Source organism: Calonectris borealis, chromosome 23 (assembly GCF_964195595.1).
Source record: "Calonectris borealis chromosome 23, bCalBor7.hap1.2, whole genome shotgun sequence".
Classification (NCBI taxonomy): domain Eukaryota; kingdom Metazoa; phylum Chordata; class Aves; order Procellariiformes; family Procellariidae; genus Calonectris; species Calonectris borealis.
Window position 1 is genome coordinate 9,515,920 of NC_134334.1, and position 27,633 is coordinate 9,543,552.

At 42.1% G+C, this 27,633-nt stretch overlaps 1 protein-coding gene across 2 annotated transcripts in view; it reads right to left on the bottom strand.

The window, feature by feature from the left end:
- Positions 1 to 27,633, bottom strand: part of KAZN (kazrin, periplakin interacting protein) — a 243,457-nt gene that overhangs the window by 178,677 nt on the left and 37,147 nt on the right. For both annotated transcript variants that reach the window (XM_075172635.1, XM_075172633.1), the window contains exon 2: positions 3,334 to 3,491. In XM_075172635.1, coding sequence (XP_075028736.1) covers positions 3,334 to 3,369 — 36 coding nt within the window. In that variant the 5' untranslated portion in view covers positions 3,370 to 3,491. The remainder of the gene's footprint in view (positions 1 to 3,333; positions 3,492 to 27,633) is intronic.

The following is a 27,633-nucleotide window of genomic DNA, read 5'->3' on the forward strand; positions in this document are numbered from 1 at the left end:
AGAATTTGAGCTGACAGCCTATTGCTGAGAGACTCCACTCAGCTTATTACCTATCCCCGCATGCAGTTTAATACCGCTGACGGGGCTGACATATCAGCAGCCACCTCTCGGCCAGCCCGCACTGCAGCTCCCGGCACCATGCTCACACTCATCCTGCCAATGCTACTTCAGTTGACGTCAATGGCATTTCTGTAGGCAGGAGGAGTGCAAAATATGCAAGGTAATGTCCCATTCTCCATGGAGAAAGCCCTATCGCATATGGGAGATGAGATGATTTTTTTTCCCTCCATTTCTCTATTCTGCGTTTACCAACAATTGACCTCCAGCACACCAAATTTCTCCTATAAAGCCATAGTCACTACTGTCACAGTTGCTTGTACACCACTACTGCAAAAACTGAGGCATGAAAATCAGTGAAAAGTAGAGTAGATTGACAAAACAGGTGGGGGAAAGAGGTTCTTCCAAGAAGCCAAGTGAGAAATAAATATGGTCTAATGAAGGGACTGGGCTGATGCTCAGAAGCATGGAGTCCACATTCTGACTATCAGAAAATACAAACTCCTCAGTGCCTCTGTGCTGTGATTCCTCTTCTCCACGCTGATAAGCATCCTTGTTATTTTGTCCTCTCAGTGAAACATTGCTGAGAGTGGGGACCTGCACCTTCCCAGGCACATGGTCCCCAGCGCAGCCTGGTCTAAAAATGCTCACAGCATTTTCCAAAGTGGAAAACTATGTTTGATTGGTTTCGTGATTCATCTTAAGCCAAAAAAAAGGACTCAAAATCAAAGTTAGATCCATGGTGGATCCGAAGCCTTTGCTTCGGCCACATCTTCTGGCCTGCTGGTGTCCAGGCAGAGTTACTAACATTTGTGCAATTTCTCTTCACACCAGAAAAGCAGCAGGTATCAGACACCATCCCCACAGGCTGTGTTTTCAAAGCAGATTAATAGTGTCAGAGAAGTGAGAAATGCCCATTAACCATCCCCTTTGATCAGTCACTTCTGGTAGGTTAGCAGTCCAGCTAATTTCTACCCCAAATTTCAACCAGGATGTTCTCTCCTCAAATCATCTACCAGCCAAAATCAGGTCCACGCCAAGAGAGGAGGAAAGGGAGTAAAAGGGCCAAGCTCTGGATTTCAGTGCATCTTTGTACAGACCCTTGCACAATCAATCTCGTTTAGAGCTGCAGGGCTCCATCTTCCCATAAAAAACACGAGCTGGGAAGAAATAAGATCAGGTAAGGAAAGGGAAGCAATTGCATTGGTGATATTTTTTCCTCCTGTGTAATTAGAGCCATAGGGCATTCTGCAGTCAGGGTTAGTATGTACTTTATATGCACACACTGGCGGTGATATTCCTGTTTAGGTAGCTTGCTGCCAGCCTCATGTTTCTTTCATTCCTCTGAGGATTTATTTTATTGGCTTTTTTTGTACTTGATGTTGTCACCTGTTTAGTTCCATCCTTTTCCTCATCACTACCACTTCCCATCTTATCATTCTTGCAACTTGAAAATCCCAGGCAAAAACATACCCTGTCCTTTCTGGGAAGGGATCCAGGCGATTCATGAGGGTGAAGGAGCACTTGACATTTCTCTATTGTTATTAGCATTTCCTTAATCAGTCACTCTATCACAGGTGGCACTTAATATGCATTCAGGACAACTGATAACTAGTAAAGCAATTCTCAGGTGCCAAGAAAAGAATTCCTGCACAAGGGGATTATCAATAGGTACCTTTATGCCCCATATTTACTTTGATCTGCAACGTGCAGGTGCCTATAAGCATCTGCCTACTCTCATGTCTGATTTGCCAAAGGTATTCCCACCTGCAGCACAGGCTACAGGAGCAAATCCAAATGCACAATCTAGCCCTCCATGTTCTCCACGACATTGCAGCAGTGTCCCATCTGTTGGTTTAGGGTAAATGGAGGTGACTTGGCTAAATCTTCAGTGACTTTACCTCCTGGAAGTGACAGGAATACCATACTCATGGAAACGAAATCCTGAGCACAGCTGTAATGCACTGCACAGTCCACAGCCTCCAAAGCCTGGATTGGCTCCGCATGCAAAAATATCCAACATTAATGTACACATGTCACTAATACCAGGAATTCCCAGGCCACTTCTCGCATGCAACAAGATCCCTACGAGCCAAAGTAGTTAGGACCAAAGGCTTTGAAAGTGAGAGGAGCAGATAAGATAACCACCAGCCTCCACATGGGAGAATATGGGAATAAAAAATGAAAATGTGTAGCTTTCTCTGTTTACATTCTTCATTTAGGCACTTGTAAAATGCTGGCAGCAAGTCACAGGAACCTGGGCCCTGGGGACCAGTTGGTTAACGGAGCACTGGGTAATTGCAGTAATACTATCGGCACTGCCCCATGTTGGTACTTGCAGTGGCAACCTGGGCCTAGCATGGGACAGCAATCAGGAAAAGCCCTGAATAAGATTATTTTGCTAATCCTTACAGGAATAATTTCCTCCTCTTTTATTTTCTTGTTAAGCTTCTAACGAGAGGCGATGGGCACAAGCTGCAATATGGGAAATACCAATAAGATGTTCAGAAAAACAAACCCCCCACCGTAAGAGTGGTCAAAGTGTGGAGCAGGGGCTGTGGGATCCCCACCCCTGGAGAGCTTTGAACTGCTCGGGACAGTCTCAGACCTGCTTTGACACATTTTAGGGCTTTTTGGGGAAGAAGGGAGAGGAGACCACCCTGTTTTCAAAACAACCCTCCAATACAAGCTGCCATTTTCCATCCAGGCCTTACAAAAGAAGTCTAAAAGGTAATATAAAAAAATAAATATACTGAATATTTCAAAGGGGTTTTTTATAGGATGAAGGAACACACTGTAACACAATAAACCTACAGAGTGAGAGATTTTATGTCGAACAGCAAAGGCACAAAGAAACATCTGCACATCGTTTCATGACTTTTCACTGGCATTTTAGAGCATGGCTAAACCAACAGCTCAGTTATGTGTCCGGCACTTCTAAAACTGGCATTCAGCACAGATGCTTAGTGGCAAAACGATTTTCTTTTGCTAGAGCTGACGCTGGATTCCCATCAACGGGTATATGGCTCCATTTTCTCCTGAAACTTCAGAGCGATTTTCAATCTTAAATCTGAGATCTGGGCCCATCACAAGCTGCATGCTCCGTGCACCGAGATGTCCTTCCTGCAGCTGCGGATTTCAGAAGCTGAAGTCAGTTTTAAACAAGTGTCAGGGACTAATGTTTTCCACTGCTAAAACCACCCATAAAAATGCCTCCGGATGTGCACAATGTGCCTTCCTCATATCCTAACAGATGGGATTTTATTGATTTCCTACCTGTGCATCCATTAGGAGGTGCCTCATCAGCAGCATGGCATTTTTCAGAGATTCCTTCTCGCTGGGCAAAAAGGCATCTTCATCTTCGTCCAGCGTTTTTGACTTGTTGACGATAAAATGGGAGATCTGGTCGTTCAAGGAATGCAGCGACTCCACGGCTGTGAAGAGAGAGAAGGAAAGCAAAACGGGAATGAAACCGTGCTGGAGGGAGCTGACACCATTTTCTCAGTTTGAGATGCACTACAGAGTGCACGCTGCTTTTGAGAAGTGTAGATGAAATTGTTCCCCATTACCGCCCTTGGCCTCTCTGCTGAGAGGGCCAGCAAGGGCATGGTAAAGACTGGTGACTACCATAAAAATCAAATATTGATGGAGAACTGCAACAATAACAACAGGATGATGTGGTCTAAATTAATACTATGTGTTAATTTTTGGCTATGTCCAGATATCAACCGGATTCAGTCAGAATCTAAACACTGCAATCTCACTGCTCCCCCCAATCAACCCACGTGCAGCCAATTTTCCCTATGTGATAAGGTTTTGCAGCACCGAAGTTGCGTTTTTAACAGTAAATGCACACTGCAACAGACATGAGGGTTACAAAAGTACTGAGCTATTGCTATAAGGATCAATAATTATAAATAACCTAGAGATATACATGCATCTATAGGTTAAAAATGGCTTTTTATTAGCTAGGGTAGGAGAGAGCAGGACCAACAACTAAAATAGTACTCATTTTCTTTCCTCACGATTATCAGTATTTGAAACACTGTTATCTTTTAAATTCTCCTTCATAGGGTCAAAATCCAGGTCTTATAAGTGGGATTCTGCTCCCAGTCATGCACATCAGAAATCTCCACTTCCATGGCTCACAGAAGTGCCCCAGCAATTTCACACGCTTTATGATGCTGCAATTTATACAGGCTGTAATGGTATGAACTAATGGCAAAATTTATTTCTGCCCAATGAAAAGCTTTGCATTTCTACAGATTTGAAAAGTCTGTGATGCAATTTGCTTTTAAACCATCGCAAGTTTTGAGTTTTCATTTTTACTGTGGGCTCATTAAATAAATGTGGCTCAAATAATTCTTCAGTGTATTTTCTTTCTGCCGGTGGTTCACGCAGTGAAGCCCTTTGGTAAGCTTGCGGCTCAGACTAACACGTCAAAGTCACACGCTGAACTGCGCTTCAGCGGTACACACTGCAAATCCTGATTTGCTCAGGCTGTTTATGAATAAGGCCATGTGTTATTTAGGACTCTCTGACAAACTGATTTTAGGCACACGAGGCAATTGAAATATACTCGACCCAGTGCTGTCCAAAGATCTCACCGCAAAATTCGAAGTAGCAAAGATTAGCCAGAAACCATACTCATTAAGGAGCAAATCTTCCCCAGACAAAAAGTCCATAAAAAATAACAGGTATGTCTCCAAAATACAGGAGTGAAAGAACACAATCCTCCTTACTGAGAGTGATTATTTTTGATTTAAAAAAATGAAATAAAATCTGTGCCTTACAAAGCCTTGGGAAGAGTCTGAGGGGATTGGGAGGATTCCCCGGGCTCAGGGTATTCATGTACCTCACCGCTAATAGAAAAGGTATTTGAGGCTCACCATGGTGGATGGGTCTATTTTAAACCATACCATAAATCGTAGTCAAGGTAATGGCTTTGGAATAACTAATTGAACCAGTTCCAGCTTTCACAAGCGTGCCGCAGCATGGGCTCGGGCGGCAGTGGGTCGCGCAGTGCACTGCGCTCTCTGGAAACGCTCCGAGGCTGCAGCCCGGACAGCAGGACAGCAGGACAGCAGGACAGCAGGACAGCAGGACAGCAGGACAGCCGCTCGCCTCGCTTGCCTGAGACGTGCAAATACCGGGAGTTCTTTGCAAATCGCCCCACCGAGCAAAACGGGGGCTTGCTCCCTCCATATCAAAGCAACTGAGTCCTGCATCCTTGGCACCTTCAAGGTACAGCAAATCAGCATAATGACAAGTGTTTCACTGGGTGGATAGTATATTAAGCCTGTCATGCATTGGAGCAGCAGCTCCTCTCGTGATTAAGTTTTAAGTAATACACGACCATCAGCACACTTGGGAACTTTCTCCCACATCACAGTTTCTCTTCCCTCTGCACAGCACAGTTTATCACCTATGTTATGTGCAGTCTGGGCCTTCTTCCACAGCACTCTGTCTTGGTCATTGCCAGAAAGCGATGTGAGGGCTTTGATGTATCTCATGCCACCCTCCCTCTGCACCGCAGCAATTACAGACCTAGTGCCTAAAAAGCTGCATTTTCCTCCCACCCTCTCCCCCCACAATTTACAAATATATTTCTTTCTTGCTTTGCTGCTCTGAGGTTAAACTGGACAAGATCAAGAGCTGTTACCGACAGTTCTGTAAGGTCTGGTTTTGTGTAGTTCAGTATGTCGATACCTCATTTACAGCTGAACGGAATAAGAAGATGAAGGAGCCGCAAGAAACACTGCCCCCGGCCAAAACATTTCAGTGCTTCTCTCCGGAGCAAACCTTACTGATCACACATAGACAAAAGTCACCTGCACCGCAAATCCTCCCTTGCCTTTTAGCCAGCAGGGCCCAGCCATGGGGGACAGAGCCTCCCCCGAAGCAGACCCACCATCAAACCCCGCTTTGACAGCGGAGGCATGAACGGTCCGCAGAGAGGGAGGCAGAAGTGGATTTGGGGGTCTTCGCTTATTGCTAACAAATGCATAAAACTGCAACGTGGGCGTGCAAGTTGTTCAGTGAGATCCATGTGTTGCCCATTGATTTCTGGTCTCCTCCTACCCGTACTTTGACAATGCGCATGTCCTGCACCAATGCCAGGGACAACATTTTTAGCTTTCTGCCCACAGTCCTCTGGAAAGTCTCTGTATCCATTTCCCATACTCAGCCATCTGAAAGTTTAAGCACTTTCTCTTTTCCGAGGCCCATTACCATGGCTTTGTTCACACCATTATAAATCAGGTTCTGTCAGCATTTCTATTATAAATCTCTGCAAGTCAGGCAGAAGGATTCATTCTAGCAAAGAGTGTAGTGCTGATGTGATTTATTTTTTTTTCCCTCTAACGAAAATGGAAGTGAGGAACTAAAAGCCACACAGAGCTTTTGCCTTCTTAGAGAAGTTATGTTTATTTGCTGAAAGGAAGAAAATCAGTGCTTAGCATTCTTCCAGTCACAGGCACACAAGGATTTCTCCAGCACCATATCACTTTCCAAACACAGTTTTACCAAAAATTTGATGGCCTGCAAGCAAAAGCTTACGCCTATCTTGACTACATAATAATTTTACTTATGGGTGGGACTTACATATGTCACACACTATTGTACATCACAACCCAGGCCAGCATCATGCTTCTAAACCAAAAATCTCCTTCTTGTGAGTCAATGCACATGAAGCCAGAAGTATCTCAGAGTGACGCTGTGCTGTGGACACTGGGTTCCGGGGAGCAGCATGGCACATAGGTGCAACGGAAACCACAGGTAGCTAAGTTTCTCCAAGTCTCCACGAAGCAATCACTTTATAATCATATACCCTCACACCAACCAACGCTAAAAGCCCCAGGAAGCTGTAGGTTTTGCATACAGAACAGCAGCAGGTATATGGCTGCACACAGGCAGCAGCAGGTTTGATTTTCTTATCACTCCTAGACTGCACTAGCATCTCTATCAGACACATAAGTCCTGAAAGCCCTCTTCCCAGCGCAAATGCACGAGTATTGATTCATCCCATCCTTTCTGACCAATGAAGAATTGAGGACAGATCATTTGTTTATGCTCTGAAATTTTGGCTTGAGCCATAAGCCCACAGCTGCCTTTAGTAATATGAATGTATACCAGAGTTCTCCTCCTCAAGCTAACGGCTTCCTTCCAGATTGACACTGACTGTGACCAGAAACTGGTACGTGGAGCAGTTCTCCCAGGCTTTGATTTTAAAGTAATTCAAACCAAACAAAATTACATTATCCTAAGTTATTCTAACCTTCTTATCTGAAGCAATAGCTCTATATTCTCTGATATTTTTTCTCTTACCCTTTGGGAAGTTTAGTGTTGTTTGAGCAATATGTGGCACTTAAACTCTGGGGGGCAAATGCTTCTCTCATTTGTAATTCTCTAGGTTTAGAGAGATTCCAGAGAAATCAGAAGAAATATTTTCCAGTCAGAATGCAGAAAAAGCAGATCAGTATCTGACTTGCGCTGATTTTCATAAGCATCTGCCATAGCACTATGTTTAAACTCTTCTTAGGAAAACAAATCTTTTTCCATGCAGACAACGGAAACTGTATTTGAAAATAAAATCGTCTGAGTCTTTCTCATGAAAGTAAAGCATGCATTTCCGAACCTCTAGCCTCACACAAAGTAAAAACAAAGGAAGCCTAAAAAATGAAACAATTTCTGATTCTGGTTTTCTGGATGTCCTGTGTCAGTCTGCAACGCAACTTCCAAAGGGCCCTTCTCATAAGCAGAAGATATTTGATATTTCTCATTTAAATCAAGAAGAACTTCCTGCCTTGTGCCCATTAAAAATCTAAGCAAGAAGGATAATGAGGCAATCCCTCTCAACGTTAAGCCTTAAACATTTCTGCTGAGCAACACTTCAACTATAAACACAGGTATGTTCAGCTCAGATTAAAACATACTTCTTGATCCCCCCCCCAAAAAAAAACGAAAAAGAAAAAGAAAAAAATAAAGATGACAATTTTCCCTTGCCATTATCAGTCCTCTTGGCTTCAGGTTGATAACACATCAGTAACGCTGCAAGTGAGACAACCAGCTAACTAAAAGTTACAGCTATCAAAGCTCTGTCGGCTTCCCAGCTTTTCCCATTCCAATTTCACCATTTCCTCACTGCGAGGAACAATTTCAAGAGGCGAAGAAAACATAACAATCCTCCGTTAGTGCTTTGACATCACCTTCGAGAAGGAAGAAAATGATGTATTTCGGAAGCGGTGTTTTTCACTGCTGCTATCAGAGATGATGTGCTGTATTGGGGTTTTTTTCAGGTGAGGACCATTTGCCACCCCCAGAAGCAAGAACGGGTCAACAAAGCTGGTTTTTTGCAGGGCGCTTTGGGGTGTGAATCACTGGAGACTGAAGGACGTGCAGGGCAGAAAGGAAATTGCTTTCTGTCAGAGACGAAGGAAAAAATATACTTGCGCCAAAGACTACTTCAAGGAAGAGGCTGAAGCAATAAAGTTGTTCCAGGAGACCCCATTTTATACACTCCAGCTACTGCCCAGATGAGTACAAAATAAAATAAACTGTAGATAATATATCCTGAGATCTCCTGACAAAAGCCAGCAGAGTCTAAAATTAATTCTTGCTACCAGGAGTGACTAAATGAAAGAGGACGGACACTATCATAATTTTATCAAGGGATGCGGTATAAGGATTCCTGGGCGCATCGGCTGACTCTGCTGCAAAAAATTAGAGAAGACATTTAAGTCGGACTTCTCTATAAGCAGTCAGCACTTGGCACCACGACTGCAGGTTTGCTCCCACAGAGAGAAAAGCCAAAAAGCCACACTGTGTGCACAGATCCTTTGAAAATCCGTCCCAGCCGAGCACGGAGCAGTCTTTAGAGCTCCGGGCTGCCAGGGAAACCTCGCCTGCTAATGAGTGCTTCTGCCTATCCAGCAAAAGGCAATGATGTGTGGGGGCAAATTGCGCAATTCATTATTGCTTAATATTACCAAACAGCTTCTCAAATAACATCTACGGGTGTTGTTTTTGCAGAGAGGGAAAAAAAATATTCAAAGCTCTTCAGGCCTTTCCTTTATGAGCTCTCTCCATTTTATCTGCACTACCACACCAGAGTCAGCCACAGGTTTCTGTAACACATGGGGCCCCCGAAGCACCCGGCTGCCTTTCAGCAGAGGATTTCAGCATCTCCCACATCATAAGTCCCAGCTGATAGCTCTTTTTGAAGAGCAGTTAAAACTGATTTGCTCAGCCGATTGACCAAATTTTTTAATTTTTTTTTTTATAATCAAATAACAACCTTCTGTGCAACTTCAGAACAATGACCCCACTTGCAATGAGGATGCTCTCCAAATGCACTCGCTTTTCACCAAAACAGTACAAGGAAAATTCAGGTTGTTGCTGCTCTGAGGTTTCATTTCCCTGTCCGTTTGGCCACAACCCTTATGAGATACTCTCAGCAGGGAGCCAGATACCAACAGACACACCGGAGACCACTGAGCACAAAGCTTCCCCTTCGGATGCTTGGGCAACCTGCAGATTTGGGGCATTAAGAGCACGGAGAGACTGACTGCACGCAGATCAGCAGTGTGTTTTCCCCTTCTTCTAAATCACAGTCACTTCTCAAATACTCCCTCATCATCCTGGCAATGACTGCTTCTCTCTGCGCAGGTTTTGGGAGAAATTAAGAGTGTTCTTGTGAAAGCTCCAAATCCTGACTTTGGGACTGATATACAGCCAGCCCTGCAGGTATAAGCTTGGAAATTCAAGGCAGTTCAAGGTGATGGCATGTAGACACATACAATGTATAAAAAAGATGATCTTTATAGAGCTAAATTATAAACAATGCCCATCCTTATTTATATTACTGAGGTTGGCTGATGGGTCTTTTCCTGGGTCCAAAAAAAAAAAGGACATGCAAGACATCAACAGTTCATTTTTGTCTGATTAATGATTCTGATTAGGAAGCCTTTCCCACGGTAACATTTGCTAATTGCATTTGGACACATCAATTAATTTATTCACTTAGCAGTAGAAGAAATCTCCCTTTGTAAAAGCCAAGCTCACAAAAATCGTTCCCCCCTCTCTTGTACCAGTCAAACACCTCTCACTTCCAACAAGATGAGAAGCTGATCTGCAAAGCTGCAAAGCCCACGACCACGAGGCAGCAGCTCTGTCTGAGCAAACCGAGCCCGTTTTCCTTTACCCAAGCTGTCCTGCGTCTTTGCAGCTGGAAAATGCACCTTGCAGCATCTGCCCCCTCCATTTGCTTGTGCCAGTCGCTGTTTACTTGACACAACCTTAGACTCTTACCAGCCTGCAGAAACATTGGGAAGATCTAGATCTGCAACCCTCCATAAATATTTTCTCCTGTAACTGGTAAGAAAAGACCTACAGCTTTTTCTTTCTTTGTGGTCTTTAACTTGTTTCAAAGGAGGCATTCAATGAGCCCCCTCACAGGAATAATTTACCACACCATTAACTGAAGAAAAAATATCTGGTGTCTGCATTAGGGGCTCAATCACCTTTCAGAGAAACACTGTGAAGAACTCATTACAGTAATTACTAACGAGCTGGCCTCTTTGAGCTGTAAATGTTTTGTGTGTAACTGGCAAAGAGCTGCATTCAGAGCTTCCCAGATGCGAAAGGAAGCCATCAGACCAATAAATGGCCCTATAGTTCCTGAGGAAAACATGCTCAGAAATGAAGCTGGTCATTTTTTCAGCTTATTAGTTTCTCCTTACTAAATCTGATGGAGTCGTGGCAGCTCTTTAATAACCAAAGTTTTTCATTGATGCCTTTTTTTTTAATGGTGCATAAGCTTCTTTCAAAGTTGAATTTTTAACTATTTCAATTAAAATGCCCATTTTAAACTGTCCTTAAAACCATGGATATGTTTCAAATCCAGCAACACAGAAACAAAGTTTGTAATTTCTCATTACACTCCCCCTCCATCAAAAAGCATATATGTTAGTAGGCAGGAGAAAAAGGATGGGAGTTTCAAAACCATGCTGCAGGGATATATGTCCATATTCTCCTTGGAGAAACCACCTATTGCTCAAAATCTCCAGGGATTATGTACCCAAGGTAGTCCTGCGCTGAGCAGGGAAAGAAGAGCTGTTGTTTTTTGCTGTGTCTTTCTGGTGTTTGTTTTGTATTGTTTTTTAATCAGCCCTTTGGAAAGGACTTTTCTTTGCCTCAGTTTCTTCATCTGTAAATTATAGCTAATGCCTCTCAGTAGTGAGCTGAAGTTAACCAGAGTTTGGGCAAAATTTTAAAAATTAAAAGGCTCAGTGTTTAGCTAGGGGTCATTTAGAAAATAAAGAATGTGTTTCTCTTTGGATAATAGTCTCACTAGAGCTACAAGAATATCAGTGAGCTGAAGAAGTGCTCCCATGCCTAAACACTTCCCTATTCCCCCCCACAGCTCTATTAGTTAGACTAATAAATAATATTACCATTCACCCTAAAAGAAAAACCCAAAATGAAAATAAATTTCTCTGCTATGTTTATGCTTACAATGGGGAGACTGAGTCAGAGCACAGAATAAAGGAGCCAGCGATGGGGTCCTGATGCTTTTGGTAGCGCTTTGAGCTGAAAGGGCCCACAACTCCTCCAGCAAACTGGACTCCAAACTTTGATGGATGGACTATTGTTGTTTACAGAAATATTTGAAATGTTTAATTCCCCAGAGATCTGCAAACTGCCAGGCCAGGAACAATGTCAAACTTTGAGAAATACGGAAAGCATGATGCCAAACCAGTAAATCTAACTTCTGCAAGAGAAACTCAATTTAAATGTACCAAGAACCAAAAAACCCTTTGCAAAGACAGACAAGGCATAGTGGCACCCAGCTTTACAGCTGCTGCTTTCTTGTTTCTATTGGGTAATCATTTATTTGTCGCCTCTTTAGCTAATTGTGCAACTATTATATTTCATAAACAATAGCTACTTTATTTAGACAAAAACGAAATGAACAACAGAAATTACGTATGCCAACACAAAGACAGCATGGGCCAGATATCCAGCTGCCACAAACTGACTTCAGAAGAGCGATGCCAACTGTGCTTGCATGTAGAATCATAGAATCATACAGGTTGGAAAAGACCTCTAAGATCATCGAGTTCAACCGTCAACCCAACACCACCATACCCACTACACCATGTCCCTAAGCGCCTCATCTACACGTCTTTAAATACCTCCAGGGATGGGGACTCCACCACTTCCCTGGGCAGCCTGTTCCAAGGCCTGACCACTCTTTCAGTAAAGAAATTTCTCCTAATGTCCAACCTAAACCTCCCCTGGTGCAACTTGAGGCCATTTCCTCTCGTCCTATCGCTGTCACTTGGGAGAAGAGACCAACCCCCACCTCGCTACAACCTCCTTTCAGGTAGTTGTAGAGCGCGATGAGGTCTCCCCTCAGCCTCCTCTTCTCCAGGCTAAACACCCCCAGTTCCCTCAGCCGCTCCCCATCAGACTTGTGCTCCAGGCCCTTCACCAGCTTCGTTGCCCTCCTCTGGACACGCTCCAGCACCTCCATGTCCTTCTTGTGGTGAGGGGCCAAAACTGAACACAGGATTCGAGGTGCGGCCTCACCAGTGCCCAGTACAGGGGCACGATCACCTCCCTGCTCCTGCTGGCCACACTAGTTCTGATACAGGCCAGGATGCCGTTGGCCTTCTTGGCCACTTGGGCCAAGTGGTATGTGGGCAGTGGTATGGTGTTGCTGGGCTTTGGATGGGGTACAGGAGACTGGTTGCTACTTTGCCCAAAATTGGCTCCAGGATGTTGCATGGGTCACCTAAACCCTTAGTGCTTCAGCTTCCCATCTGTAAATCCAGGTTCTGTAGACCACAGAAACATCATAAACCACAAACACAAGATGCCATCACTGGTGAGGGACGCGTTTGGCTTTTCCTTGCTATTCAACTGCAAATTAGGAATTGTTCTGGTTTAATAAGTAGCTCCTGGTGCAAACAGGATGCTCCATCTCCTCGGTGTCAAAGGTGGAAGAAAACACTTCCTGAAGGGAATTTAAAAAAATCGCAGGCTTTTCTAGGTTTTGAATGAACTGAAATTGTTAGAAGGCAACTGAGTTTGATTTGTTTCCCACCAAACATCTAGAGGAGCGTGAAGCAGAGTTACATGTTGTGAGTGTTTAGAGCCTAATGAATATTGTCTTGCCAATCTGCTGGGGATGCAATAATTAGAGAGGGTCACCAGAAATCCTGAAACTAGCTTAAAAAACAAGATACAAAAATTAAACAAACTGGGTTTGTTCACATCAGCTCTTGAGATCTTTGTTTCATCCTTAAGATTGCACTTTGCTTAACCAGAAAGTTTAGAAATTTAAAAAAAAAATAAAACCAAAACCAACAGATTTGTTACATAAGAAAAATGTCAGTGATTATGAGACTTGCAATAAAGTCATGAAAACTGGCAACCTGCAAATCTCTCCTTGAATGTCTGTATTCGCTGTTGATAGCTGAAAGAAGGGATGGAGGATACTGTTAAAGCAAGTATTTAAATTTCCTTGGGAGCCGCCTTCTTGAGCAGTTCTGCTGCTTAAAACTGTAAGATGTGACACTAACAAAACGCTGGGCTTAGCAATTCTATTAAAAAAACCCTGTATTGGCAGAGCATTATAAAAAGCTAAAATTCAAACACTGGAAACATACAGGTTGATAAACCTCGGCTGAGCACAGCGGATCAGAGGGTCAAGTTTTATCAAGCACTCACACAAAACCAGCTGTCTCAGAGAGCCTGGGAGGGGGATTTGGTTCCCGCTGCAGGTAAGGGTGACACTGAGGACCACACCAGATGCTACATCTGCACTGATACTGCCAGTGGAGCCACACGCTGTCAGTTCCTGCCTGTTAATTGTTTTACTCCTGCATTTCCTTCTCATCCAACACCCATAATCCATGATGTGCAGAAGTAGTATTACCTCGTTTTGTGGACTGAGAAATCCAGACCTTTTTTTTATTCATTTAAACTATTCAACTCATGGGAGAACATCATCTGTGGATGTACAATGCCTTGGATATTTTGGCTTATTTGTAATTCATGCAATTTTGACATTACTGTGTCAATTACTGCCCAATTCTGACTTGTACCCATTCAGCCATTACATTCAATATCACCAACCCTATTTATGTGGAATAAAAATAAGTGTCTAGAAATATATTCATTCAATCGAAGTTAAAGTAAGGCTACATTCAGCATTTAATATCTCTGACACAATTATATCTTTGGAGCAAAAGCTTCATGTTCAAGGCACTTCTTCAGTATGTCATTTATTTTTATAGGCACAGAACTGAATAAACTCCTCCTAAAATAAAGCAGATTTTTCAGACCAGTATTTAAACTTGTTATTTCTGTTAACTATGTCCATAAAATGCAGGAAGAGAGTATTCTTTGTAAAGAATATGATCCTGTGATCAACTATGTCTGTATCCACAGTTTCAAACGTAACTATTCCTATGAGTAAGAGCAAGTAACTCAAGCAGCAGTTTTAGAAAATCTTTCATGTTTCTATTTCTTCAGTATAACAGTGCACCGGCCTTTTCCCAAGCAGTCAGAAAAACTGATAGGTTTAACTTTCCAGAAAATGGGATTTAATTGTCTTTGGGATAAAAGGGAAATAAAAGCTGCCGTGAAGGAAACTACTCTTTCTACACTCCTTCACAAGAAGTACAATAACGCAAGTCTTGCTTTAGGTTCGCAAGAGGCTCGTGCTTCACAGCAGATACCTGAAGCTCCCGTGTACTTCAGAGTGGACGAGGGATGGCTCTGGAGCCGCTGCCCAGATCACGGGCAAATTGCTATGCCTTTTCTCATCTTCCCTAACAAGAAATTTTGGAATAGCTCCTGACATGATCAGAGGTAAAAAAGGATGGCAGGAAATGTGTCAAACTCTTCTTGGGTTTGGGTTGTTTTTTTTTTCTTCCTACAGAAATACTTATTTCACCGAAAAAAATCAAATTTTGAAAGGCATGTCAATTGCGAGGTTTCATTTAGAAAACCCACAAATCTTGATGATGTTTAAGCATATTCTCCTCTTGTGTTCAGGATAGCATTTTGACAGAATTTTGTGGGCACTTTCCATTTCTTTTCAGTAATGTTGTCTTCATTCTACCTGAGCACGATCATTTGTCAAAATTATGACATTTCCAGCAAAAAATAACAAGTGGAGCATTCAATACTAATTACATAGTATTCAAATGTTTGTCTAAGGTGGAATCATTATTTTTCATTTATTAGGTTTTGTAGATGCTCCTGCTAAGGCGCTTTTACCTCTGTTGCAATCAATGGGATTTTCAGTTCGGAAGGAGCACCTCATAACTTTTTTTCATGTAGTAAAGCCTCGTGTAAGACTAAGTGCATTTTTCTTGTTGATGACCAGGGGGAAAATAATTTGTTTCTAAATTTCCCTAACTGCAGAAGACAATGCCTTCTTTGTTTTGACTTTCCTAGGTTTTGTGATTTAGCTTTGAACCTTGACTTCATGGCTGACCTCACATTTTATATCTAAATTACTCACACTGCATTTGTAAACATTTGCTGGTGGCATTTATTTCAGCAATGGGAAAGCAGGAAAAACACAAATATCCCTGTAGACAGGGATAACATATATTGCATTAACCTCCTTTCCTCACTTTCATCTGTAGCCTTTGCAGCAAGATTATTTGGCAAGGCAATGAAATTAAACTTTAATAAAGGACAAGAAGAGTAACTGTCACCAGTATGAAACTGGGGAAGCAGCATTTTGCAAGCAACGCTTGGAAGGACTGGGATTTTTCCATCAGCTGTGTTCCTGTGCCAAGTCCAAGTGAGGAGCTTGGACTGCAGCCAGGCACTTGGAGAGATGAGATCATTGCAATACCCCAGCAGTGTGTGAAGCAGGTAAAACCAGAACAGCAGCAGAGCAGGAGAGAAATAAAAATGCCGCCTTCTCCTCCATAACACAGAATATTAGGTAAATAGAAAAGGTTTTGATTAAAACGTTCAAAACCCCTGAAGTGACTCAGAGACTCATTTCATTTTCAAGCATGCCAACGGTTCTTTGGCTCCTGAGTCTTGGAGCAACTGTGGCATTTTGGCATCTAACTTGCTTTTGAGGATGGAGCTCCCTCAATGGGTGGGAGATGCCTCAAAATGAGAGGCCTGGAAGCACATTTAATTGCTGCCTGAGCTGCAAATGCAGTCAGTGAAGACACATTCTACCTAAATTGGATATCACCTGCAACATCCACCTGAGATCCTCAGTGGATAGGCATCTGGGTAGCATTATCTGAACTTTATGCTACCATGACCACTCTGCCCTGATAGCCCACCTACCCTGCAAAACCCCTGGAGCCAATCGACACGTCCAACAGTCTCACTATTTGGATGCCAAGCAGCTCTAGCTCCAACTGTCTTTCCCTGTGTGAGAATCTCTTTCGGCTGGCAGTGAGAACGATTTCGAGTTTCTGAGAGCCTTTCATCTTCCGAACATGCTTAAACAACAACATTAACATTAAAGTTAATTCGCCCTGTTAATAACCTAGCCCATCACTCTGTGTTCTCCCCTGGCAGCTGCCTAAGGGAACAACCATTCTCTTTGGCACAAGCATTTTGATGGATGAAGGGAAAGCATTTCATTTTGATGCTTGATTGACAGAAAGTGCCCCTGTTAATTACAGCCAAAAAGACAGAAAGAGAGGAAAATGATAACACAGCTCCATAAACTAATTTTGGTGTCATATTTAGGGGGTTCTTAGAAGATGCGTAGGATAAGCTAAGACTGCAGAGTATGCAAGAGGTTTATTTACTCTATTTGTTACAAAGTCAGGGTGAGATCAGCGTCACACCTGCTAGAGTTCAATAGCAATGTAAAATATTATGTGCGTGGACTTGTGCAAATAAGAAACAACCTCCCCAATAGCTCTAGCTGCATAGAGGCCACTTCTACTCTCACCAGAATAACTTCAAGGTCTTGGTGGACTTCATCCTTATTTATGCCGGTGTAAGGCAGAACGATCTGTCTCCCCTCTGCATTGCTTTTTCTCAATGTTTCGCAGTGATTTCAGGCTCACAGAAGGCCAGCCTGACAAGGGTCGAGCCAGCAACAGCTGGGCGAAGCACTGGGCTCCAGATACCCGAGGGGCTGCTCTGCCAGCTTGGGGAAGGGAAAAGCTCTGGGAAACCCTGGCATAACAAGGACAAGGTCTTTTGAAAACCCCTCCTCTTCTCCAGCTTCCAGCGTTTCCTTTCCACCCACGGATCAGAAATCATGGACAGAAAGGGAGAGCCAGAGGAACTACGTTGCTTGCCCAGTGTCAAACGGCACACGCAGAGCAGAGACTGACAAAAAACATCCCTTCAAATGAAGTCTCATGAAGCCTATAAGGACTCAGTGGAGGTTTCCTGGGCTCTCCCTTACAAATCTCAGACCAACAGATGGTGGTGGCACAGGGAAACTCCCACAGCACAGGCGCCTGGTTTCATTCCCACAGATTTCTGCACCCCATTAAAAAGAAAACAACCCCAAACCTACTTTCTGCCTCCCCGCCGAGGCAGCGTTCCCTCACCTGACTGGCGTTCTCTGCTCTTTTTTCCAGGTTTGCCATGGCAACAAGAAATTCGCATATTACCAGTGTAAAACGGATGGCTTATGCTTTTAAATTGTCCTTCTGTCTCTAGCCGGGTTACGGTATCTCCTAGCCACAAGACGTGCAAGACCAGCAATATGCTCACTGCCTTGGAAAGCTGCAGCACGGTAAATCCCAGACGGTAAATACACTGCAGGCACGTGCAAAGGGCAGGCAGGAGTTTTGTGACTTCAGAAACCAAGAGGTAAGATGGTTAGAAAACAGGGGACATTGGCTTCCTATTTCATTTTGTCGTGGGCACTGTGGGGCTGAGCTGGGCAAGTTGCGAGCAAAGCACACCCTCCTCTGGACAAACCGGAGAGGCTGAAACACGAGCATTTCCATCGGGGAGACACTCGCTAAACTGCAAAAGGACATTACAGAGGCAAGCCAGGGTTTCTTAGCAACAGCATCGCGTACGGGCCCATTAACTCCAAATTCCTCTGCGAGTGAATCCTGAGCTAGGAAAATCTTCAGATGCTTGTTGATAGCGTGAGCTATAGCATGTGTTTTGTTCAGTCAGTTTTTCAGGGGAAAATAAAAGGTAGCCATTGAAAAGCAAAGACCAGAAATGACTTGCGTTTTGGGGAGGACTCTGGATATCTTAGAGGTGCTGGACTTGCAGCTGGCTAATAATTAGGTTGTGGTGAGCTGCCACAGTGGGTCTCTACAAAAGCTTCAGCTGTAGAAATTGCTCTTGCAATTCTGCGAGAGGATTGCTTTGGCCAAGGCGGCAACTGAAGAGCAGCTCATACACACAACAAAGAAACACATAGAGAGAAGCAGAGGGCAAGAAGTGTATTATAGCAGTTTGATTTTCCCCTTGCAAAGTGCTTTGTATTTGTGGGACTCCATTGACTCATTTCATTGGCGTTGCTCCTGATTTACTGGTGGCACAGCAGACCAAACAACAGCGAGACCAGATGAGGTGGCCAGGAGGCTCCTCCTCTTCCCTTTTAACCACCATTTGCAATATTTCTATTCTGATTGTAGCTGACAGCAACTGTGACTTTACTTCACCCCTAAGTAGCTCTTTATTTTCTCAGAGCCCATCTCTCGGAAACACGTGATGGTTTGAACAGCTCCGCTTTGGTTTTGGAAAGCTCATCTTAAACGCAGCTGAGCACAGACTGAAAACACCATAGTGAGAATCAAAGTGTGTATTTTAACCACATTTCAAAAGCGATTTTAAGACACTCTCAGGGAGGTGGGAGACGGATGCTGTTTGAACCATCACAGTGTTTGAATGCGTGGAGCTGGTGATACTGCGCTTATACATATAACACAAAAACACATGGGTTATCTGTATGCAGTATTTTAAACATTACATTTTCATGGTGTATTCAGACTACACGTATTCTTCGTGTTTCTCATTAAAAGGGCCCTTTTGCTGATGATCATTAGGTTATCATCAGAAATTATGAAGTTAACGTGAGAAAAAGGCAAGATAAGTACATTTATAGGCTGTATCAGTGCACTGGAAAGTTCCCTTGCTTGAAAAGGTCAACTCATTTTAGATTGTCTATTTGCATAAATTTTCAGCAGCCAGCCCTTGCTCTTCCTCTGATAGAAATGGGAAACCTGTATCAGATATAGTTCTCAGACTGAGTTACACACAGATACTGCTTTTATACTGAGACAAACAAAAACACCTTATAAATTTATGTCTACTGTGATTTTGATTCATTTCACTGTATTAATACCTTTAGAAGTAAATACCTTAAAATTACACTTTAAAATACTTCCATTGGTATTCTGACAAGAACAAAGGATAGATTTAAATCTATGAAATACACAGGAGAGAAGTGGCCGTGGTCAAGAAGTAATTTTCTTGCACAATCTCCAGCACCATCTGTCTAAAGTATATTTAGGTGCCAATTACGGTGCATGGGTCCACTGGATTCACCTAATCAGTTCTTCAGCTGCAGATCAAATCCTTCCAACCCCTTTGTGATTTGCATGAGGAGTCAAAATGATAAACTCTTTAATAATGCCAGCAGATAGCACGTGCTGAACTAGAGGAGAAGAGATACAGGTTTCTTTAATGAAAAGAACATGAGGTTTATCATGTTTTCGCTATTAAACTCAGATAAGATTAGGCTAATGAAAAGCAAAAACAACCTCCCTCCCCCCAGAATCACTCCTCAGCCTTAGAAATGGTTGCAGCGAGGAGAATATCAGACACCTCCTCGCAGTTTTTCCTCCTCCTGTGAAATGTAACAGCGCTCCCACCACCAAAAAATAACATTTAGGTATAAGACCTCCATTTTTTGGCTTTTTCCACAGCCTCCTCTTGTTGCTCTTTCTAATGGCTTGTATTTATATGTTAAATGAAATAAAGGAGCAGCTACACACATACAGCTTCTTTTGCCACATCTTAAACCCTCAAATAGCTCCTGTCCTGAAAAGAGCCTTCATTAGTGCACATTTCCATACCAAGGTGAAAGAAATATGCGAGGCTAAAGTTCTCCCTGGAAAAGGAGAGGATCTCAAGCTGTTAATATGTCATTATGTTTCTGTTCATTAGCATCTCTGAAAGCTGACAAATATGTTTTTAATGACTTTTTTCTTCCTTAATGCGCTTTAAAGTACTTTTCCCTTACTGCAGTGCTAATAAGGTGTAAAAGTCTTGTCCTGAAACTCTACACCATACCACAGCTCACACTCTGCTGCAGTTTCAGTAGGAAAATTTTCTCACAAATGCAAACTAAACGAAGTATTTACTGGGACGCAGAGTCAACTTGTTAACACATTAAAACTTTCCACAACTTATTTAGTCAAGATTCAGATTCCAATGTGGTTTAAATAAATAAAATAGGAGATTTAAATTAAATAAATAAAATAAAATAAAATAAATAAAATAGGAGATTTTATAGATATAATAAATAAAGATAAAAGATAAAGAGATAAAATAGGATTAAATAAATAAAATAGGAGATTTTTAGTAATAACGTAAGAACTTTGTTTGGACCCAGGTAGAATTTTTCACTGTCACAACTCAGCTGGTAAAGGCTTATATATTTTTGTGTATGTATATATATAAAAACAACAGTACTGGCTGCAGCACTATTCCCCATGTGGAGCAGCATTCAGATGGAAGCAATTCTACTTAATATTTCTTCTGCATTTGTTTGCAAAAAGCAAATGATTAAATAAAGATTGCTTCGAAGATATCCACCAATACCGTGGTTCCCTCTGTTGTTCTCTGGCAAATCAATGATCTTTGAATTGAAATAAACCTTTTCACATGGTTTGGACAGTTTAGAGTCAGATTCCAGCAGGAAAAACTTACATCAATGCAGCAGAGTTTCTGGAAGATAGATGTTAGCACAATGTCAAATCTAATCAGGAATGACATGCTGCTGCTATTTGATTCTGCTTATCGAATCTATTTATCTCCAATTGTTACTTTTTGTAAAATGCTGTAAAGTGGGAACATTTGTCAGTAACATCAGTAAGGGAAAAGTATGATTAGCACACAATTTTCCCCACCTCCAGACCATTCAAGCAAGTGCTTATTTTAATTCTTCATAAGTACAGCATTTTAAAGCACATTTAAGTGTTTTGCTGAAGTGGGTTCTGGATAGTGATAAATGAATCATTACGAGGACAAATTACCCAAACGGGGTCATAATCGACCATGCTATGCAAACTCCAAATGTGAAGTGGGAAGCAGTGAGTGACTCATCCAGCGATAACAGGAAAGAGACTGGTTAGTGCAAATGAATACGAAGGGCAAATGTGAAGTTATTCAAAATGTAATTTGAAGAGTTCACAGCTCTCACTGACCTCATATGAGGTCTTAAAATGGTTTGAGGAAAACTAGGAAAAGCAAAGATTAGTGATCCCCATTCTGCAAAGTCTGTGTGTGCTTAGCATGTAATGGACAGTGCAATTTGGACACAGCAGTTAAACTGGGGAATGTACCATAAACCATGGCGTGGATTTTTTTTATTTGGGGTAGAAAGGTTCAGGCAGGTTGGAACAGGGGCATTTGTAGGAGTAATGGTGATTATAATAAAAACAAACACTCCTTGCTTAGCACATGAGCTCCTGGGGGGCATGCCCTGTCCTGTACATCTTTAAGGTACCCAACACTTTGGAAACAAAAGGTAAGAATACAAAACATAAATGCAGATGTTCCTTATGCCAGTTATTTGCATAGTCTAAATTATCATAGGAAAAAGAAGAGAGCATTCAAATGAGGCTGTTCATTAAAAAAATGACTAAAGCTTTTATACAACATGCAGTGTAGACCATACTGCTTCTTCATTTAATGCACATGGTTTTGGCCGTCCACAGATGCATAATACTGACCAAGACAAAGCACTGCTCTGCTCCTGCACTGAAATCTCCCTGCCCGTTGGCAAACCCTACTTCTGGCCATTGCTCAGCAAAGGAACACTACAAAAGCACATAAGCATCCACTCCCTCCCCACTCAGTTTCTGGGCCAACGTAATCCTTCTTCATTTTGAAAGGAAAACAAAAAGGAAAAACATCACCCCGTCCACACAACTTAGTTCAGACCCGTGGGTTTGACATCTGCCTGATAGGAGAGGGGCTTTTTTTGGCTTCGCACGAAGCACAGATGTGCCAAAACCCGCATCTGACTGTCACGGATGGAAAGCGAGGTTTGGAAGAGCTTTACAACAGCCCTGAGCATACACGGGAGGAGGATGTTGTCACAATAACCTTAAGAAATAAAACAGAGGAGCAGCTTGAGAGACAAACCCTTTCATCCCTGCCCTCCCCTAATCACATGCAGAGGTGACACAGAGTTTCAGTCAGAGGAATTAATTATTCGGTTAACCCAGCTCCATTTAATGTGGCCATTGCTTTCTGTTGATAAGGAGCGAACAATGAGATTTCTCCTTTCTTGAGAAAGCCTCCAGCCTGTTTTCCTTTGGTTACTCCTACACATTGCTTTTCCTGTAACAGAAGTATCTGACAATTTTTTCTTTGATGGGGTAAAATAATAAACACGAGATGAAAAAGGAGAAGGATACCCTTTTGGCTGGAAATCTGAGAACGTAGCTTCCTCCTGCTTCCAACCACATCTTCTGAAGTTGCCTCAAATGAGGGGAAAAAATAAAGCAGGAGGAGTCATGAATTCATAAAAAGCACTACAAAGGGCTTAGCCAAAATCAGGCTCCTTTTATACTCAGTATAACCAGTCTCTGGTATTTTCAGTAAATTAGTTTCATTGTAGATACATCCGTTCTCAAATAGCTTAATTGATTATATCACTTCCAAGAGGTATTGAGATAGGAAAACACAATAGGTGAAAACTGGTGTAAACCCAGAGATTGAGTATTTTTCAATCGGTGGGTTATGATTTTCCAGGATGCACAGCAGGGTTGCAAGGTGCGGGAAATTATATTATAATTTCAGGCAAATAAAACTCAAACTAACTCCTACACCTTTCAAGGTCAAACAAGCTCAAGTAGCATAAAATTGCCTTATCATTAATGCATTTTAATGCATAAGAAATTAAAGAGAATTAGAGGCATTTTCATTTAAAATAAAGGGCTGGCAACCTGGGGGGAGGAAAAAAAAAAAAAAAGATAAATTCAACTCTGAATTAACATTTGGATAGGCCAAGGTATGACCTCTTCATCTGCCAAGTCCCAAACTCGGGGTGCTGTATGTGACAATGAGTGATGCATACACACACACATGAATTATTCATGCAAGAATCTTTAAGGGGAGATGTGCCTTTTCATAATTTTATGCTTTGATCATTAAGTTTCAACAAAAGTAAATAAATGAGTGCAGGTGGAACTGAGCACCAGTTCCGGGTAAAAACTGAAAGGCAGGACACAATTTTGCATCCTGATAGAAGAGCAGTGGAAAGGACCTGTTCAGACTGGAGATCAGCAAACCTTCAGTGGTAGCACACCAGATTGTATTTCTGTTTTCCAAACACAAGGGCAAGGTTTCTACTGGAAATGCAGTGGGGGCAGAGGGTGCTGTGGAGGGGTTTATCAGGTGCTCCCTGGCTGCAGCTGAATTTGGGTGTTGAGAACTGCCTACACACCTGATTCACTAGCAAAAGGACATCACCCTATATATAACATTTAGAGGTCATTAATATATCCAGAGCAAATATTAAATTAGTACATGCAAGCTGTCCACACTGCTGTTCTCCTGAATCACAAACACAATCTTTAGTGAACTGATCCCCAGCCACCAGTCTTCATCATTCTGGAGTCAATAGAATCACCCCCACGTTTAGGTACGTAAGCTGTCCCCAGCACAAAGGAAAGTAGCTCAGCTCATGTGTTTCTCCTTTAAATTATTTGTGCAGCACCCGGTGCTTGTGGAGATATTTATGTCTGAGCAAGCGGTAGATTGAAGCTGCTCCTGCGGTCAGAGCCTGTTGGAATCCCTTTCTGCAGAGGATGCTCTTGTTGATGTTAATCTTAATCAATATTAATCTTCAAAGTGTTATTATCCTGTGTATAGCCCTCACCCAGAACTGGGTTAAAAGACCAGTTAATAAGAAATCAGAATGATGAAGCTAGTGAGTGTGTGTTTGATTGGAGGAGATCAAGATGTATATGTTTTAATTTAAGAACACTATGGTGATAGATAGTTTAGTTTGTTGTGGATTCTATATTGCTCGCTTCTGTAATTTTAAACAATGAAGACTTGTTGCTTAGAAGTTAGGTAACTAACAGGTGTGTGTTTTAGAAGTAGTGATAATTAATTTTAGGTATGGAAACTATAAACAGACGTGGTCCAAGCATGGCTCAGGGACAAATTGCGACCCTATAAGGTAAAGAGGAAATAAGTTCATGAAGAGTTCACTGTCCTGCCGACCACCAGAGACCACCCGAGACACCCAAGAAGACCCTAAAGGCTTTAGTGCGCATGTGTTTAAGATGATGTAATATTATAATTAGTTCTCGGAAATGTAATGAATATGTAACAAGGAAATTTAAAATATGTATGAGAAGCATGGATATAAACAGAAAGGTGACTAGACCAGGTGTGCTTGATTTGCGGCAAGTCCACCGAGCACCCAGGCCTGAATAAAACAATCTCTCTCCTGAGTGTGTGGAATTGGTTACTTGCACCCTGGGCACGAATCCGCTTTTCGGACAACACTCTGGCCTTTGGAGGGGTCGATCGGGAACAGTCTCCTCCACCTCCCTGCCTCTTGCAAAGAATTCATTTACTGGAAGGTAAGAAGCACTGGCAGTCACAGGCAACGTCACTTCTTTCTTTCTACATTGTTGAGTTCTGGGGTTAGATATTTTTTTCTCTTCTCATTGATTTATCCCCTTGTATACACTTGACCCCTCGGAAATAAAAGAAAAAAACTGTCAAATTCTGGAGAATACTTCAGGCCCAGAGAAAATGCCAGAGCTCAGAGGGGATGGGGAAACAGCAGGAATTCACATAGACATGAGAAAAAAGCAAGGGCAGGGGCCCCCCCAACCCGAATTGCTCAGCAGCTCCTACGGGGAGTCTCCCCCACATTCAGGAAGGGTTCAGCTGGGGATCACCCCTGCCAGAGGAGCAGTGAAACTCAGCTCTGAATCATCTCGAAATTCAGAGAAATGAATGTGCACTGCTCCAGACAGCCCCTTCCCCATTTGTTTTGTCCTAATGGTGGGTTGGGCAGCGTACGTTAAAGATAAAAGTACAGAGCAATTGGAGAAAAACTAAAGTTTAGGGAAATTTTGTGCTATTACTTATTTTTTGTGGAAATTGTGAATCTGGCCTTGTGTGTGGCTATAACATCCATTTCTATTCAGAAGGGTGATTTTCTTGACTGTGTTGCTTGACTATAGGGATTTTTTAGTGCCCAAGCACATTGTTGAGCTAAATTTTTCCTTGTAAAACTTGCGAGTTTGCTCTGAGCTTTGCCCGAAGTCATGTTTTCTGTTAATTTTTCTCGCAAGTGTTTCTGCTAATGGCATTTCTCAATCTCCTGCCATAAATTACATGTATTAAAGAGCAGCTAGAAAGAAACCCACTTTAAGTTCCTAAATACCTCCTCTAAAAGTGAGAGCAAGCAGATGCCCAGAAACTTGTTTCTTTTATTTTTGCAAGCAACATACCAAAGGCCTGACACCTTTTTATAGCTTCAGCATGACCTCCTTCGCTTCCCTCAAAGAGTGACTTCATTTCTAAGCTATGGTGGGGGCTTAGAATGCAGTGTATTACACAGAGCACGAGGGCTAGGCAGTGCATTAAAATGCAATATTCCACAGGCTGTGATTTATGGTCTGTCACTTAGAGCAAAGCATTGTGCATCTTAATTGTCTGCTCCTTTCCAGCTACTCAGTTTGGTGGGAGATTAGAAATTTTTCATCCACCATGAGTTTTCATGGAAATATGGATCTGTGAAAGGTACAGGAGTTAGAGATGCAAAAATAAACCAGTCAGAGCTGCATACCTAACAGTCTTTCTGTGCAAAGCATGAAAATGTATTGTAGGAAATAATTACGTACTTTTCTTTGCCCAATTTACAAGTTTCAGGGATTTCCCTGATGGGATCAGCTCTACGAGTCCATAGAAAACCCATGCCTTTGCAGCCAGCCCCAGGGAGCTCACAGTCAGCAGAAGTTCTCCAAAATCTTCATGTTCACAAGTATTATTAGCTAATTATGAGAATCCGTCCAGACCCACCGAAAACTAAAACAGCTTCGACTTTTGGTTTGGCTCACGTCTGACATGCAACATGCCACTTTCAGAGTATAAGATCCTGTAGCTTTTAAATCAGACAGAAATATTATGTGCACTGTCAGTGTCCTACTTGAAGAAACTTTCATCTTCTTCAACAGCATAAATGTTCAGTTAAGAACTATAGATTTGAAATTACAAACACTGTACAGATCAAAGAAATGCATGTCCAACCTCAGTGGAAAGGAGTTCATTGGTGATGGTTCCATGAGTCAATTATAAGGCTGTTATTTACAGATTTGTACCCCAAACCCATTTCTTGCCCAACCTGTGGATGTCTCTGATAAATTACATAGGTTGTGTTTTCCATGACCTTTTCAAGACCCCTCCTTCTCAAGACATTTTATTGTCTTCAGAATTTTTCTATATCCACATAATTACAATCATATATCATTAATTCACCTGGTGTAAAAGCAACCTTGTACCACTGACCACACTTCGCTGAGACAGTCTGTTCTCAGGGCAGAAAAACGTTAACAAGTTTGCAAACACCAGCAAAGAGGGTTTGCTGTGGCAGGTCAGGCAGTCGCCCCATCACCGACACTCGCACGCCTGTCTCACCGCCACAGACCATGCATTTGGTTTTCTGAGTCTTGCGGAATCACGGCTGAGATGAAGAAAGTGTTTCTAAATGCCCATCCTGCCTCCAGCATGCCTTTGGCACATGAATTTCTCCAGAGCTACGCTTTCTGCCTTGTCCAATGAGTCTACACAACCCAAACATTTCTTTTGTATTGATTTAGTCTCTCTGTTAGATTATTTGATTTTTTTTGTTTGTTTGTTTAATCCTTACAATATTGGTATTTTTCAGGCTGGCAGCCAAATAAAACCTTTGGAGACATATGAAATACATATTAAGAGTCTCATTGCCCAATAAATTAAGGGCACAAATTATACAGCCAAATCTGATGAGCAGCTCATTACAGATGGCACGTCTTGGCATCACAGTGCTTTGCAAAAGAGACTTATATTCATATATTCTTGTGTGGAATTTAAAATTCCAATCAGCAGAACCACAGAGGGGGATTATGTTACCTTGGACTTGAATTCAATTGCATTTTTCATTCTACTAAAACTCCAAGCTTGTACAATAAAATAATTGTATGTTTTTGATTAGGATCTTAATTACATGTTTGCTATTACTATATCTGTTTAAAAAAATTAAATAAGCTTTCTAACCTTTGGAAAATTTTGGGAAACATGGTACTTCTTATCATAGTAGTGCATTTGTACTGAGCAGAAGTTCAAATACAC